The sequence below is a fragment of the Triturus cristatus genome, chromosome 1_1 (genome assembly GCF_964204655.1).
Source record: "Triturus cristatus chromosome 1_1, aTriCri1.1, whole genome shotgun sequence".
In the NCBI taxonomy this organism is placed as follows: Eukaryota; Metazoa; Chordata; class Amphibia; order Caudata; family Salamandridae; genus Triturus; species Triturus cristatus.
In genome coordinates, this window is record NC_140579.1 from 917,105,270 (window position 1) to 917,123,415 (window position 18,146).

Below are 18,146 nucleotides of genomic sequence, written 5' to 3' on the forward strand. Positions count from 1 at the left end.
AACCAGACCTCACTAGTGATGTTACATGTCAAAAGGTCGTGCGCTGGTCTATTCTTGGTCCTAATTATGCTCCAGAAAGAACCTGAATCACGTTTTGAGGAAGCCTCCCTTAATGCCTGCCAATACTGTTCCTCCCATACCTTTTTGGCATTGGCTACACAAATCCTGCACTCCTTCCTGGCCATCTGGATCTTTGATGTGATCTTGCTTTTAAGGGCTATAATTAAGGAAGATTTCTTCCGCCTGAAGTTTTGTGTAAACCATCCAGAAAAGAATGCTTAGCCCCCCCCCCCCCCCCCCCCCCCCCTCAGTGGTCCGCCTTTACCATAGGCTCGAAATAAGTTTCCCAGCTCTTTGATGGTACCTTGAAAAAACGGTTAAAGCCTTACCACAAGCAGCCTCGTAGTTAATAGACGTGGCCAGCTCATCATGTGCTGCACACAGTATTGTCCCGATTGACTGGACTTTTTCTTCATCGAGCATCACTTTACGCCATTTAAGGCACCTCTCGCAATTTGCGGGGTACACCTCGAGGGTTTGCATGAAACTGGCTACTGGTTGAGCCAAAGACCCATATGCTCCCTCCCATAGTGGTTTCATACTCAAGGATAGCTGGTTGTGATCGCTATCATATGAGGGAATTATTTCCATATCCACCACATATGTCCAGAGTTTAAAATCAAGGAGTATATAATCTATCCTCGAGGTGTGATTTATCTTATTGTAAGTATGGGCGCCTTGCGGGTCTGAAGCTGTTCTGCCGTTTACCGCCCTTAGTCCAAACTCTAAGGTCATGGTGTTCAAGTATATAACTGTTTTTGTCCATCTCCTAATGGGGGGCAATGTCAATATCGGGATGCCTCTTTTGGCATCATCCTCCAATAGATCAGGAAGGTCCAATGATGCAAGGGGCTCAAAGGAGCAATTAAAATCTCCTGCTACCAGAACATGGGATGCGTGATGGCACTTACGTAATTCGCCCTCAAGGAGTGTAAATACAGGTGACAAGGCTCCTCCACTTAAGCCCCTGGCATAAACATTAAATATGTCTAAAGACTTCCTTCCCTGGGCTCCCTTAAGAGTAAGCCTTAGAATATCTGGAGAGACATTATGGACCTGCCTGATAGCACACCCTAGAGAGATACTGACCCAAATCAAAAGACCGCCCGAAGGGCGTCCTCTCCCTGTTGAAGATAGAATGGCCGGTACAAAGAAGGTGGTATAGCCAACCATATGGTGGGGTACTGTGCTCCAGGTCTCCTGGAAAATACAAAAACTATAGGGCTCTATTGAAGAATGCCAGCATGGAAGATCTATTTTACTGGCAATGCCAGCTACATTCCAGCTTAGCACCCTTAGGAGAGGAACATCAGTAACTGTGTCTCGTGTTGTAGGAGGAGTGGCAGAGCTAGGGATAACCTGGGGCAAGTTGGATATAAAAGGCGATGGCAAATGGTTTGTATCTTGAGAGTTTGAGATAAACTGTAACCTGTGCTGCTGGGCATAAGGGCTCAGGTTGTTAAGAAAGGGATCCCCGGCTAATTCGATAGGTGCTTCAACATCTTTTTTGTTTTGGTTACCAGCGGGAGGATGAGATCCGACCGCAACGGAATAGTAAGAATCATAATAGCCATGAGGTTCTCGGTGTCTGAAAAAGGCAGGTGTAGGATAATCAATTTCACTAGAAGTCCAGGCCCCATTAGGATACCCATCGCGAGCCAAGTGAAAAAAGCAGTGTGAATGATGAAAGTACTCAGAGTCTAAGTAAAATTGGCTCAAGTCAAAAGAACCTATGCCGTTAGTGGCAGGACCTAATTGTTGGTTACAGATTAACTTTGTAACGCGAGGATCCCTGAAGTTTACAATAATACAATCACCAGGCATTTTCTTAGGTCTATTACCCACCCAGGACACCCTTCTGACATGGAGAACATGGCCATCTAGGTGCCTAGGGAGCGGCCTATTGATGTTCAACCAATGTGTTGTTTTGTTTTTTAGTTCGGTGAAAGTTTCTACCTTACCAGCTTTAAGCTGAGGGACTCCAGTTAGAACGACAACAAAGGGTAGGCACTCCGGTGGCAAATTAATGTGGGGTAGGTTTTGCTGGCTACTGATAACATTATCGTACGTTTGAACTTGTGTAGGATCCTTGCTGGATGATTTGGGCAGACTCTGAGTAGGCTCTATCGCTTGATCTAGTGCTTCAAGGTTTCTGTGACTATCAGATGGACCAGAGACTAACTTTTTTTTTAGTAGGTTTTCTGCCCAAGTTGGATGTAGATATTGGGGATTTGGGACGTAAAGAAATAGCTACATTCTTAGGCCCCAAATTTGGGGCAGTATTTGGGTGTAACACGGCATCTTGGGAAGTAGACTCATTTTGGATAATTGGAAGGGAATCGACAGTAATGGAATTATCGTGACCAATCTTCGAATACAACTTAATTAACGATTTATGGGAAAAGAAATTGTCTAGAGAAGCCTGCTCGAATCTCTCAAGCCTCTCAGACAATGTCCTCACTCTTTTAGTCAAAGGAAGTGTAAGAGATTTAATGAGTAGTTCAATTTGGTTGATAAGGGGAAATTGAGACTCGGGGCCATATGGGCCAGGATTTAAGGGGAGCTGCTCTACAGGTGTTTGGGGTGCAAGTTATTAGAATGCACATGGGATAACCTAGTCCTCTGTTGGTGAGGTGTAGATAGCGTTGTACGACCCTCTTTCCTGTCAGCATTATAGCGCGATTTGGTTCTGCATTTCTTAGGTGTTTTTAAACGATCCCCCTTATGGCCACTACCCACTCTTTTCCTTTTACTTGGTGCGGTTTTGGAACCTGCAGTATTAGTTCGCTCAGGGGGAACTGGGATTTCAGGAGAGGGAGTTATGTTAATGATAGACTCCGAGGTCGCAGTAGGAACAGCCAACAGAGGTGAATACGATAGGTCTAGCTGCGTTGAAGGGCCAAGACCTATAGAACTAACAGGATTTATGTCCACACTAGTTGCCGTGCTCTGTGTGTTCCCCAGTGTAGTAGTAGTTATTTGGGTGTTATCTGGAGCGGGAGTAACAGCCAATGCAATTTTGCCCAAAGAGGAACGTTTATTACTAAGCTGATCGAGAGAGAGTCGGCGTTCCGTGATAGCAATTTCCTTTTCAAGGACAGAGCAGGCACGTATTATAAAATGATCTAAGGTGCCACTAACTCTGCCCCCGCCTGACACACCTCCCTTTCCCGAGCGCGTAGACATTGCCATAAGCTCAAACTAGAAGCACAGGTCTAGAACATATAGTACAGTTGCCTGTATGTTATTGGCACAACATTCACACTAAGCCCTCAGGAGGACAATAACATTGCACTTTACCGAACGCAGCAATACAGAGATGCCAAGAGGGATGGCCCAGCCCAGCCTCCTACGGCCTTAGACGGCCCGCCCTTTGCCTGGGCTTAGCCCGGCGCCTGCCCGCGCGCGGTCCCGCGACGCGGGGGATGCAGCCAGTTTAAATAGCGCCTCCAGGCGCGAGTGACCAGCTGACAGCTTCCGGGGGAGAGCGCAAAGGAGTCTGGGGATTGTGGTCCCACCTCCACACGGCGGCCGCAAAGATGGTAGTGGCGGCGGCGGGAGGGAGACCAAGTCAGCAGAACACGCACCCAGGTAGGGAGAGCTTCAATTGGCAAAAACGAGTGTCAAGCCCAAAGTTCACAAGAGTTGCATCACCCGCTCCACCAGGGATGCAGCCAGTTTAAATAGCGCCTCCAGGCGCAAGTGACCAGCTGACAGCTTCCTGGGGAGAGCGCAAAGGAGTCTGGGGATTGTGGTCCCACCTCCACACGGCGGCCGCAAAGATGGTAGTGGCGGCGGCGGGAGGGAGACCAAGTCAGCAGAACACGCACCCAGGTAGGGAGAGCTTCAATTGGCAAAAACGAGTGTCAAGCCCAAAGTTCACAAGAGTTGCATCACCCGCTCCACCGGGGATGCAGCCAGTTTAAATAGCGCCTCCAGGCGCGAGTGACCAGCTGACAGCTTCCGGGGGAGAGCGCAAAGGAGTCTGGGGATTGTGGTCCCACCTCCACACGGCGGCCGCAAAGATGGTAGTGGCGGCGGCGGGAGGGAGACCAAGTCAGCAGAACACGCACCCAGGTAGGGAGAGCTTCAATTGGCAAAAACGATTGTCAAGCCCAAAGTTCACAAGAGTTGCATCACCCGCTCCACCGGGGATGCAGCCAGTTTAAATAGCGCCTCCAGGCGCGAGTGACCAGCTGACAGCTTCCGGGGTAGAGCGCAAAGGAGTCTGGGGATTGTGGTCCCACCTCCACACGGCGGCCGCAAAGATGGTAGTGGCGGCGGCGGGAGGTAGACCAAGTCAGCAGAACACGCACCCAGGTAGGGAGAGCTTCAATTGGCAAAAACGAGTGTCAAGCCCAAAGTTCACAAGAGTTGCATCACCCGCTCCACCGGGGATGCAGCCAGTTTAAATAGCGCCTCCAGGCGCGAGTGACCAGCTGACAGCTTCCGGGGGAGAGCGCAAAGGAGTCTGGGGATTGTGGTCCCACCTCCACACGGCGGCCGCAAAGATGGTAGTGGCGGCGGCGGGAGGGAGACCAAGTCAGCAGAACACGCACCCAGGTAGGGAGAGCTTCAATTGGCAAAAACGAGTGTCAAGCCCAAAGTTCACAAGAGTTGCATCACCCGCTCCACCGGGGATGCAGCCAGTTTAAATAGCGCCTCCAGGCGCGAGTGACCAGCTGACAGCTTCCGGGGGAGAGCGCAAAGGAGTCTGGGGATTGTGGTCCCACCTCCACACGGCGGCCGCAAAGATGGTAGTGGCGGCGGCGGGAGGGAGACCAAGTCAGCAGAACACGCACCCAGGTAGGGAGAGCTTCAATTGGCAAAAACGAGTGTCAAGCCCAAAGTTCACAAGAGTTGCATCACCCGCTCCACCGGGGATGCAGCCAGTTTAAATAGCGCCTCCAGGCGCGAGTGACCAGCTGATAGCTTCCGGGGGAGAGCGCAAAGGAGTCTGGGGATTGTGGTCCCACCTCCACACGGCGGCTGCAAAGATGGTAGTGGCGGCGGCGGGAGGGAGACCAAGTCAGCAGAACACGCACCCAGGTAGGGAGAGCTTCAATTGGCAAAAACGAGTGTCAAGCCCAAAGTTCACAAGAGTTGCATCACCCGCTCCACCGGGGATGCAGCCAGTTTAAATAGCGCCTCCAGGCGCGAGTGACCAGCTGATAGCTTCCGGGGGAGAGCGCAAAGGAGTCTGGGGATTGTGGTCCCACCTCCACACGGCGGCCGCAAAGATGGTAGTGGCGGCGGCGGGAGGGAGACCAAGTCAGCAGAACACGCACCCAGGTAGGGAGAGCTTCAATTGGCAAAAACGAGTGTCAAGCCCAAAGTTCACAAGAGTTGCATCACCCGCTCCACCGGGGATGCAGCCAGTTTAAATAGCGCCTCCAGGCGCGAGTGACCAGCTGACAGCTTCTGGGGGAGAGCGCAAAGGAGTCTGGGGATTGTGGTCCCACCTCCACACGGCGGCTGCAAAGATGGTAGTGGCGGCGGCGGGAGGGAGACCAAGTCAGCAGAACACGCACCCAGGTAGGGAGAGCTTCAATTGGCAAAAACGAGTGTCAAGCCCAAAGTTCACAAGAGTTGCATCACCCGCTCCACCGGGGATGCAGCCAGTTTAAATAGCGCCTCCAGGCGCGAGTGACCAGCTGACAGCTTCCGGGGTAGAGCGCAAAGGAGTCTGGGGATTGTGGTCCCACCTCCACACGGCGGCCGCAAAGATGGTAGTGGCGGCGGTGGGAGGTAGACCAAGTCAGCAGAACACGCACCCAGGTAGGGAGAGCTTCAATTGGCAAAAACGAGTGTCAAGCCCAAAGTTCACAAGAGTTGCATCACCCGCTCCACCGGGGATGCAGCCAGTTTAAATAGCGCCTCCAGGCGCGAGTGACCAGCTGACAGCTTCCGGGGGAGAGCGCAAAGGAGTCTGGGGATTGTGGTCCCACCTCCACACGGCGGCCGTAAAGATGGTAGTGGCGGCGGCGGGAGGGAGACCAAGTCAGCAGAACACGCACCCAGGTAGGGAGAGCTTCAATTGGCAAAAACGAGTGTCAAGCCCAAAGTTCACAAGAGTTGCATCACCCGCTCCACCGGGGATGCAGCCAGTTTAAATAGCGCCTCCAGGTGCGAGTGACCAGCTGATAGCTTCCGGGGGAGAGCGCAAAGGAGTCTGGGGATTGTGGTCCCACCTCCACACGGCGGCCGCAAAGATGGTAGTGGTGGCGGCGGGAGGGAGACCAAGTCAGCAGAACACGCACCCAGGTAGGGAGAGCTTCAATTGGCAAAAACGAGTGTCCAGCCCAAAGTTCACAAGAGTTGCATCACAGCAGGTTGAATTAACAAGTTAAAGAAATACACTTCTTTGAATTTTGATCAGACTTTATCAGATTTTACACGTTTGTTGGATGATTTTCTTTAGCTCGGAGTTCAATAGGGAGCCAGAGTTATATGAGATATCATCACAAGGCATGTCTACATGCAAAAATGGAAGGCCTTTGTGGATCTGTTCCTGTAGCATCTTTAAAGATTTTAATACTTTTTATTATTAAAAAGACAAAAGGTATTCTTTCTCATTTTCCTCTCATGCTTTCTCTCTGTCTTTTTCAATGCTGTAAATATCCGTTGTTTCCCTCGTGTTTTTGCAATTTTTCTTTGCTTTTTTTATTACTGTCATGGTTCCCCAACCTTATTATTATCTTTTCCTCATGTTAATTTCGTTTCACTTCCTTAAACTAATCTTTTCGTTTAGCATTCGAGATCTACGTTTATTTTCTCCTTTGTTTTACATGTAGTGCATTTTAGTTCAAACAGTCAGAGATCAAGGCAAAATGAACCAACAGTTAAGCACTTTAATGGGACCCTTTCTTAGTGTCCCCGTAAACGGAGCGACTGGGGCAACAGCTTTGCTTGGAGCGCTGCTGCTTCTGCCTGCTAAAGCAGAGGTTCGCCTCTCCTGAGGTGAGCGGGGCTGCTGTGGGCCAGTCCAAGATGTCCAATAGGCAGGACCTCGAAGTCTCCCGAAGAGCAGGGGATACACGATCTTAAGAGGATACCAAATATTACACAGCACCTGTTCGTTTCTGCTGGTGCACCGGTATCTCTGAGTCAGAGACGTGTCTGCTGTCAGTACATTGAGGTTCCAGTGCCATGTAGCAGGGTGACTGTGATCCTGCAGCAGTTCAATCACCAAAAGATGCCTGGGCCATCAAACCCCTCCCCAGTTCCCAAAAGAGATGCCACTGAGTTGTTTCCGGATCACAGTAGCCAGTGTGCACGCCTCAAGCACAGATTGCGGCTGAGGTGATCAGAGTCACCAGATACACTTGCAACACATGCAGTGTACTAGGAATCATCAGTGTGCTTCCAACTGCCAGACTATCTGCAGGAGAGGTGAAGGGCCTAGTCAGCATGCTTTCCTTCCAAGCAGGATATAGTACGCATCAAAGTGCTGGCACGAGGGGCCTAATTGGCATCTTATTCTTTCGAGCTGGATATGATACGCAAAAGAGTGCTGGCATAGCAGGCCTAGTCAGCATCTTATCCTTCCAACCTTGATATAGTATGCATGGGAGTGATGGCACGAGGGACCTGATTAGCATCTTATCCTTCCAAGCTCAATAGAGTGTGCATCAGAGTGCTAACACGAGGGGCTTGATCAGCATCTTGTACTTCTGAGCTGGATACAGTATGCATCAGAGTGCTGGCACAAGGGGCCTTGTTAGCATCTTATCCTGCCGAGCTGGATATAGTATACATCAGAGTGCTGCCACGAGGTGCCTAGTCAGCATCTTATCCTTCTGAGCTGGATATAGTTTGCATCAGAGTGCTGGCACGAGGGGCCTAGTCAGCATCTTATCCTTCTGTGCTGGATATAGTACGCATCTGTGCGGACACAAGGGGCCTAATCAGGATCTTATCCTTCCAAGCTGAATATAGCATGCATAAGAGTTCTGGCTCGAAGTGCCTAATCAGCATCTTATCCTTCTGAGCTCAATAGACTGTGCACCAGAGTGCTGGCACGAGGGGACTAGTCAGCATCTTACCCTTCCGAGCTGGATATAGTATGCATCAGAATGCTGGCACGATGGGCCTAGTCAGCCTTCAGCCCTTCCAAGGTTGATACAGTTTGCATCAGAGTGGTGGCACGAGGGGCCTAGCCAGCATCTTATCCTTCTGAGCTCAATAGAGTGTGCATCAGAGTGGTGGCACGAGGGGCTTGGTCAGCATTTTATCCTTCCGAGCAAGATATTGTACGCATCAGAGTGCTAGTACGAGGGGCCTAGTCAACATCTTATCCTTACAAACTGGATAAACTATGCATCAGAGTGCTGGCATGAGGTGCGTAATAAGCATCCTACCCTTCCAAGCTGGATATAGTATGCATCAGAGTGCTGGCACAATGGGTTTAGTCAGCACGCCGTCCTCCTAAGGTTGACGCAGTTTGCATCAGAATGCTGGCACAACGGGCCTAGTAAGCATCGTAACATTCCAAGCTCGATAGTGTGCATCAGTGTGCTGGCACATGGGGCTAGTCAGACCACCTTCATTCTGAGGTACAGTGTGCATGGGTGTTCTGGAAATCTTCTGTATGCTTACAACCGCCAGATTGTCTGCAGAAGGGATGACAGGACTAGCTAGCCTCCCACCCTTCCGAGCTTGATACATTGTGCCTCAAAGTACCGGCACGATGGGCCTGGTGAGCCTCCCATCCTTCCGAGCTCGATACAGTGTTCTGTGCCGTGATGACTAGATAGATAGATACACACTGCGCACCTTAGACACACCAGCCTAGTTTTTTTAAATCTTCATAACTTTGTAAAGGAAAAATGGTTCTAAAGTACTGGCAGCATTTTGACTTGCTGTCTTAAAATAAACATCAGGGACTTGGTTCTTCATGGCTTTGGAACGTTATCTTCCTTGAGAATCCCTTACCCCATAGTCTACCTACGTCTCATGAAAGTGCTCGGTCTTAGGACCGCTTATTTTGTATATGCCAAGCGCGCAGCGCCCATAGGGCTGAAAGGGTTTCAGCCCCTCTCGTTGTGTGTCCCAGCTCGTGCTGCTGCAGCTCGAGCTGCTGTGGGCTAGGCGAGGCAGTGTCTGGCGTGTCCGGCACGCCCGAGTTTTTCACAGGTCTTTAAAGACCATTTACATATTTACATACCTTTTGTAAACTGGTCACCGAGGCTTAGTTTTTTTTCTGGTTCCAGTACCCTCTGGGCCTCCTTACATTTGTATTTTACATTTACTCTCGTAGTGTAAGAATGCATTTCATGAAAAGGAATGCAATGTAGGGTTGCCGAAAGAAAAATGCCAGCCATGTGTTGTTTAAAGAACACAGATGTTTAGCATAAATGTTTTAATTATATCGGCCACGCCCTTTTGAGAGACCCTCCCTCCCCCGTTTTTTTTATCCCACTCAAAGCCCTGCATATTAGCAATAGTTTAACTTTTATCTGAAACATTACGCCGCCGTCAATAACATGCTGAGTTACTCCAAGTGTCTGGGAATGCACCCTGCATTCAGACAACTCACTCCTCATTCTCGCCCTTTCACGCTCATCCTGCACTCAGCGATCACAATGCACTCACACTGATCACCATGCACTCACACCATTCACCCGCCCACCCTGCACTCACAGTGATCACTCTGCACTCACAATGCACTTGCGCTGTTCACCCTGTACCTCACCCTGCAGTCACACAAGCACACTATTCACCCTGCACTTATGTGAAGCTTCACTCACCTGTCCCCCCCCCCCCCTCAATGCTCACTCTGCAATCTCACTAAAACAAGCCCATCACTAACCATGCATTCATTAGTCCCACTCTGCACTAACATGCTTGCCCAAATTCATGTGGTCACCTCGCTCACCCTACTCTCACACTGTTGCACAGCTCACCGTGCACTCACATGGGCCCTCCTGCCACCCACACAGTGCAGAGGGTTAATGTGCCTGCTACCAAGAAAGTGTACCATGCAGATCACAGAACTGAGTGTAAGTAAACTATGAGTAGCGCTTTAAAAATTTAAATGTTTGTCAGAAAGGTGCTTCAGCGAGATGAGGTGCATTGTTGGTGAGTGGTAGTGAGGGAATTCATGATGAAGGAGGAAATGGAGCAGGGGGCCCCAAAAAAGACTGTTACACCGTGTGCAACCAGTGCTAGGGCGAGCCGTGGCTGGGAGTGTTAGCCAACCCCATAGCCCCCCCCCTTCCGAAGTTCGGGTATTGTGCCCCTGGTACAGGTCCACACCCAAAGCGCACTAGGGCAGGGATCTTGTGTCTAGTAGCACTTTACCAAAGCCCTTATTATTAAAATAAACTAAAGAATTATCATTCTACATATGACAATATACAACATAGCGCTGTGCTTACACAGATGTAAACCCCTCAATTAATTCAAAAACAAATGTCTGCCAGAGAGTTTCAAAATTGGAGCAAGGTACATGCATTTCACAGTACTAATGTGGCATTTCCTCTGTTGCTTTTTAAATGAGTGAAAGCGTGTCCTAAATACAAGTTAGAGGGAAAACAACTCGTACAACAAGGACTCATAGTAAAAGAATACAAACATAGAAGACATGCCACCAAGCCTTTCAGGTCATGTGCACTGTTTTAATCATCCTGTTTACGTACTGCCACTTCCAATCATACGATTTCTTATCATTTGTAAACTGGTGATTTCCTTTAACAATTGCCATGAGGGAATCGACATACGGCGTCTTAACCCTGTATGAATGAGATGGCTCCTCGGCTTTAGAGCAGAAAGGTGCAGTTTCAACAGCAGCTTTGCTCGGAGCGCTGCTGCTTCTGCCTGTTAAAGCCGAGGCTTGCCTCTCCAGCGGTGGGCGGGGCTTCCGTGGGCTCGTCCGAGGTGTCCAATAGACAGGACCTCCGGAGTCTCCTGAAGTCCAGGGGATACACGATCCCAAGGGGATACCAGATATTACACAACACCGGCCTGGCAGCAGCGGTGACATTGACACTAGTGCATCTTTGTGTGTGTCCACGTGGGTCGCCGACTTTGACGAGGCTCCTTTCAACTCGTCAAATTCACGAATAATGCCCATGCGGTGCTTAGTCTTTCGTTCTTTGTACAAACAAACATGAAAACCGGGAATCTGAAGTTATCTTAACCCTGCTTCAGGTCTTCGCAGGCACTGTTGCCTTTCATATCACGCACTAAAGCATTCTGGGCGTTGTGGTCCCGCTTTGTTCCCATTGAAATAATCAGACAGATTAATATACCCCACAGCGATCATTTTAGTAAACAGCTAATCAATTATAGCATTTGTAAAGCTCACTACATACCCGTGAGGGTCTCAAGGCACTAGGGGGGGGGGGGGCTGCTACTGCTCAAAAAGCCAGGTCTTGAGGAGTCTTCTGAAGGTCAGCAGGTCTTGGGTCTGCCATGGTGGATGGGGAGGGTGTTCCAGGCCTTGATGGCGAGGTGGGACAATGATCTGCCGCCGGAGGTCGCTCTTCGGATGCGGGGGACAGTGGAGAGGGCGAGGTCGGCGGAGCGAAGCTGGTGGGTGGGGGTGTAGAAGCTGAGTCGTCTGTTGAGGTATGGTGGTCCGGTGTTGTGGAGTGCCTTGTGTGCGTGGGTGAGGAGCTTGAAGGTTATCCTCTTGTTGACGGGGAGCCAGTGCAGGTCTCTCAGGTGGGGTGTGATGTGGCTGTGGCGGGGGATGTCGAGGATCAGGCGTGCAGAGGCGTGCTGAATGCGTTGAAGTAGTCTCAGGAGTTTGGCCGAGGCTCCTGCGTAGAGGGCGTTTCCGTAGTCCAACCTGCTGCTGATGAGGGCCTGGGTGACCGTTCTTCTCGATCTTGTAGATCTTGCCAAGCATTCGGAGGGTGTTGAAGCAGGAGGAAGAGACGGCGTTGACCTGTTTTGTCATGGAGAGGGTGGAGTCGAGAGTGACCCCTAGGTTGCGTCCATGGTCGGTGGGTGTTGGAGCTGTTCCAAGTGTGGTGGGCCACCAGGAGTCGTTCCAGACCGAGGGGGTGGATCCGAGGATGAGGACCTCCGTCTTGTCCGAGTTCAGCTTCAGACGGCTATTCTTCATCCACTCGGCAACAGCTTTCATTCCTTCATGGAGGTTGGTTTTGGCAGTGTGGGGGTCCTTGGTGAGGGAGAGGATCAGCTGGGTGTTATCGGCGTGAGAGATGATGTTGAGGTCGTGCAGTCAGGCGATGTGGGTGAGCGGTGCCATGTAGATGTTAACCAGCGTTGGGCTGAGGGATGAGCCCTGGGGTACGCCGCAGATGATCTCGGTGGCTTTGGAGCAGAAGGGGGAGGCGGATGCTCTGTGTTCTGCCGGAGAGGAAGGAGGTGGTCCAGTCCAGGGCCTTTTCTTGGATCCTGGCGTCGTGTAGGCGTGTGCGTAGTGTGCAGTGGCAGACCATGTCGAAGGCGGCTGACAGGTCCAGGAGGATAAGGGCTGCGGTTTCTCCGTTGTCCAGCAGGGCCCCGATGTCATCGGTGGTAGCGATGAGGGCCATCTCGGTGGTGTGGTTGCTGCGGAACCCGGACTGGGACAGGTCCAGGATGCTGTTCTCCTTGAGGTAGCGGGTCAGTTGTTTGTTGACGGTCTTCTCGATGACCGTCGCCGGGAACGGGAGCAGGGAGATGGGCTGGAAGTACTTGAGGTCCTTGGGGTCCGCCTTAGGTTTCTTGAGTAAGGCGTTGATCTTGGCGTGCTTCCAGCTCTCCGGGAAGGTTGCTGTCTCGAAGGAAATATTTATGGCTTTCCAGAGATGGGGTGCGATGGCGGTGCTGGCTTTGTTGAAGATGTGGTGTGGGCATGGTTCTGACGGAGATCCGGAGTGGATGGTGTTCATGATTTTGATAGTGTCGTCGTCATTTATGTTGGTCCAGGAGAGCAGGCGGTTGGTGTGGATGGTGGGCTCAGTGATGGTCATGGCGGTCGTGGTGTTGAAGCTGTCGTGGATGTCTGCGATCTTGCGATGCAAGAAGGTGGCAAGTGAGTCGCACAGGTCTTGTGAAGGTGGGATGTCGTTGGTGTTGGAGCTGGTGTTGAAGAGTTCCTTCACGATGTTGAAGAGCTCTTTGCTGTTGTGTGCGTTGTTGTCTAGGTGGACTTTGAAGGAGACCATTTTGGCGGATCTGATGAGGTGATGGTGTCTCCGGATGGCTTTCTTGTGGGCTGCGCAGCTGTCTGGTGTTCGTTCACAGTGCCAGTTCTTCTCTAGCGTTCAGCAGGTTAGCTTGGAGGCCTGGAGGTCCTCCGTGACCCAGCTCGCTTTCTTGCTGGTGTGGCTGTTGGAAGGTTTCTTGAACGGGGCAAGGGTGTTGGCGCAGTCATCGATCCACCGTCTGAGGTTGCGGGCAGCGGTGTCAGGGTCGGTTGGGTTGGCGGGTGAGCTCCGGGCGAGGGTGGTGGTTAGCTGGTCTTCGGTGACTTTGCTCCAGCAGCGGCAAGGGATCTGTTGGGTGCGGTGGTGCGTGATGGGTTTCCGGAAGGTGAAGTGGAGGCAGCGATGGTCGGTCCAGTGTAGTTCGGTGGTGTGGTTGAAGGAGACGTGGGGCTTGCGGAGAAGATGGGTTCAAGCGTGTGGCCGGCAGAGTGGGTGGGTGTTGTGACGAGTTGTCTGAGTCCGAGGTTGGCGAGGTTGGCAATCAGGGTGGTGGAGTTGGTGTCGTTGTTTTTCTCGAGATGGAAGTTCAGGTCCCCGAGGAGGATGTAGTCCGTGGAGGCGAGGGTGTGTGTGCTGACGAAGTCGGCGATGGAGTCGCTGAACTGTGGTCAGGATCCGGCGGTCTGTAGACAAGTGTTCTTCTGAGGGTGGTGTTGGGGTCAGTGTGGATCTGGAAGTGCAGGTGTTCGGCGGTGCTGAGGGTGTCGTCAGTGTTGGTCAAGACTTTGAGTGTGTTCCTGTGGACGATGGCGATTCCTCCTCCTACTCCGTTGGTGCGGTCCCATGCGGTTGATCTTGTAGCCTTCTGGGATGGCTATGGTGATGTCAGGTGCCGAGGAGGGGTTCAGCCAGGTCTCCGTCAGGAAGGCGACGTCTGGGGAGGTTGAGTCGAATAGGTCCCAGAGTTCAACCGCGTGTTTGCGGGCGGAGCGGGTGTTGAGAAGAATGCATCTGAGATAGTTGGGTTCTTTCCTGGTCGGTGGGTTGGGGGGCCGGATGCTGGCGAAGCTGCAGTTCCGGCAGGAGAAGGGTACTTGGGTGTGCTTCGGGGCGGCCAGGCAGCAGGTGCGTGATCGTCCAGCGTTGAGTGCTTGGAGGGTGCTGGAGTCGTAGCGGAGACGGGCGTCGTAGTGTTTGCGGGGGCCAGGGGTTCTGGCGCTGGGTGCGGTCCAGGTGCGAACGGGCGCACACGATCTTGAATTTGGCGCGCCATAGGGGTAAGTGGGAGGGAGGAGCAGCTGGGAGGCGGGAGCAGGGCAGCGAATGGGTGAGCAGGGGGGCGGGGACGCAGCGGCAGGGAAACGGCGGGAAAAAACGGGCGGAGGGCAGGCTGAGGGGCAAGCACAAAGGGCACAGGAGTCAAGGGGCAGAGTACAGGGCACAAATCAAACGGAGCAAGATACAGGGCACAGAAGGCAAAAAGGGGCAAGCACAGGGGCACAGAAAAAAGGGGCAAATAACAGTACAAAAATCAAGACAATAGCAACAAGGAAATTACCAAGGGAGCGAGGCAGAGGGACCTCCAGTCACAGGAGCGGCAGCGAGCACCGGACAAGTGCACACAGGTGGTGCTGTGCGGCGTGGGGGAGCGACCTGCCTGTGGGCAGGGTCATGGGTCGCTATGGTCTAACGAACAGAATCTGTGCTCAGATGCGTAGTCAGGTGGCCACACACTGATTGGTCGCAACACCCAAGTGAAGCTACAATTATTCACAATGGTGAACCAAGAGTTGTTTACATTGGAGAGCAGAGAAGTGTATGCATTCATGATTCTAAGTGTTTACAAAGGGCAACCAATAATTATTTACATTGAGCAAAGAGTTAGTTGTTTTCATTATTAAAGTTAGACGGGTTTACACTGGTGAGCCTCGAACTGTTTACAAAGAACAGGGGTGTTGTTGTAGGTCTGGGCGAGCCGTATCTGTGGTAGTTTTTCAAGATAACCAGGCACTATGTGAATGAGGTCCATTGACATCCATTTTATATAAATCTATCTTGCAAGGGCTTTGCCTGATCACTAAGTTATTTGTTTTCTTTCCAATCCTTGTTGGCGAACATGGATTACAGACCTTGGCTAGCAGAGTCTTCATTTCTGCATTTATAGTGACTCCTTTTTCTTGTCACAATCCTTTCATTTTGATCTTTCCTTGACTACCACATTAACTTTTATTTATGCGCAATACTAGTCTGCCTTGATGATGCGCTTAAAAATCATGATTGGTCGAAACGGTGTTAGGGAAATTGGGTTTTCTAATAAAGTACTTTATATACATTTGAGCATTGTATGGTTAATAATGATAACATCTGTACCAGCTTTAGCATTTGTGTGGTCTATTGCCATTTCTTTATTATCCACACTTCTTTATACTTTTCAGACTGGTTAACCATTTGATCACTTCCTTTTTTTGATATGCATATCATAAAAGAAACTAAAAATGGAATTTCTAACATGGACATTGTCTGTGTTTATTTATACATTTTTACTGGCATGTTAACTGACTTTTACTGTTTGACTATTTAATTTATTGCAGTTTTGAACAGCAATTTAATGAGACTGCAAAGTACCATTGTGACTTACTGATTTTGCTGCCCTAGGTTGCGGGTAGTTAATGGGATGTCCTGTTGTTTTAAATTGTATTCTGAAACTCGGGCATTAAACCAGAATTCCTGGCCCTCTGTTGGATATCCCTGATATGGATAAACTTACACATCTTTACAATTGCCATCCTTAAACTAGTTAAAAGAGTAACCTAATCCTACAACTCTTTATTTTCCAGCCACAATGAAAGAAGAAATACCTTCAAGCACCCTGTGACAGGGCAGATACCACTAGCAAACCAGAGATTCCACCTTCAGAAGTGAGTAGGACTTCCATTGTGGGATCAGTGCTTAATTTGTTAAATTATAACTGCCAGGGCCCTCCTCAGGAAGACACTTGCACCACCCATTGCAGCTGTCACCACTTCCAATTACAGTAACAACATAACTACTAACCATCAAACTACTGCAAGTGTGCCAGTTCTGACTATTCCAGGCCCCAAAAGCCATAAGAATTGCTTTGGCAGTAGGTATTAGTCATTTTAATGTATATTAAATCAATTAACAATTGCTACAGTTTGTCTCTCTAAACTAGCAAATAGCGCTGCCATGTGGCAGACTGCCATAAGTGCCGGTGTTGACAACTAAGTACTGGTGCTGAGCAACGGAAACCACTGACTGAAGTTAAGCAGTGGGTGGGATGAAGGGGTGAATGAAGGGGGTGCGAGAAAGTGTGGTTGTGCAAGTGTGGGATAAGGTGCATTTGTGCGTCGTTGTGCAAATGTGAGGGGTTTTACCTGTGTGTGATTTGGAATATACCTTTAGAATGCAGGATATTTACTCAGACATGGATTTGTACATTACTGATAGGTTTTTCATGAAAATCACTAGCACACTTTCTTAAAATAGATTGTTCGAAGTGCGGAGTATCCACAATCAAATTTCTGTCAAGCTCCCTCTTTCTTGCTTCTCTGACTTCTCACGCCCACCTCTGTCCTATGTCTTCCTTCTCTCTTTAAATTTCTCATAGTTCTTACTTTCTTCTTTCTCCATCCCCTCTACCTTCTCCTTCACCCCCTCTTCCTCTCACTATCATCTACCCTTCCTTCCCCCTCCCCCCTCACTCCCTATCCTTGTTCTAGTCCCTTCGAGGGTCCTACTTTGCCCATCTGCTCTTCTTCTCAGGTCGGCCATGTCCAGTAAACCTGCCGGCGTCCACCCTGCGAGCCTGGCTTGCGAATCGTTCAACTATACAATGGTGTCCGTGGCCAGCCAGGATAGGCCCAATGGAAGGGTGAGTGTTACGGATCCCACTATGCCTGGTTTATTACATGGGCAAAGTTCCCTCATCTCTTATGGGGATGTGTGTGCTTGGCTCTGTTTCGGAGGAAAAGTCTGCAAGATGTTGAGCCTACACCGCACCTCAACCCTCACTCAGTCCAACACTTGACACGCTCCAGACCATTGGTGATGCCATCAACTCAGTGTCCAAAAAGAAGCATAATAAACACATTAAGATATTGCTAATAACTCAGGAAAGAGCTACTGCAGAGAAAAATAAAATGTCCCAACAAGCTCAGTTTACACATAAGTATCTACAACAGGTGCCTGAACCAGACATGTGTTAATTTCTGCAGTAATCATAAGAGTAATAATAGTAATATTAGCAATAATTATATGCAGGGGTTTAACATTTTTGTTAGGGGAGTAACACCCGCTGATTTGTCCACCCACAAAGCAATCTGATATTGCAGCTTACTGTCTTGCGTGATCAAGGTTGTGCCAGCAGGATCTCAACCAGCTGAATTTACTAATTTGGGATGTGATCTGTAGCCTGTAGGTTGCACAGTATACTAGACATAGCCTCCTTTCACTTATCTATCTGCTTATAAATGCACGGAGACCACCATGTTTGATTTATTTGTATAGAGGGTGTAAAAAAGTGAATTATTAATTAGGGTGGATGTAAGTCCACCACAAGTAATAGTCACTAGGTTGTTTGATCCTTCAAAGGTTTATGAAATTTAAACTTAAGCTCAACCCCTGGTATCTATGACACAGATAAGACAGACTTAGCTTAAAGAAAATATATAAAGTATTTAAAAGTAAAAACAACTGTTAAAAGTCAAAAATACAACACAATAAATATCTCACTCAAATTTGGAAAATTAGAGTAATATTTAATAAACAAAAAAACACCCAAATGATAAACATCCAATAGAGAGACCCCATAGATATGAATTTGAAAAGGTTGAAGGAAAAATAGCACCAAAAACCACTAATTAAAATTCCAATGTTAGTCGATGGTTTCAGTAGATCGAGACCTAGGCAAGATTTCAGGCCGACTACTATGGATTGCAGGCAGTGGCGGCTGGTGACATT

General features: G+C 49.7%; 1 protein-coding gene across 1 annotated transcript in view; it reads left to right on the top strand.

Moving 5' to 3' along the window:
- The window catches only part of PLEKHA6 (pleckstrin homology domain containing A6), a 933,224-nt gene that overhangs the window by 437,779 nt on the left and 477,299 nt on the right, over window positions 1-18,146 (top strand). Inside the window, exons 4-5 of the mRNA XM_085646599.1 lie at window positions 16,004-16,084; window positions 16,950-17,058. Coding sequence (XP_085502725.1) covers window positions 16,004-16,084; window positions 16,950-17,058 — 190 coding nt within the window. The remainder of the gene's footprint in view (window positions 1-16,003; window positions 16,085-16,949; window positions 17,059-18,146) is intronic.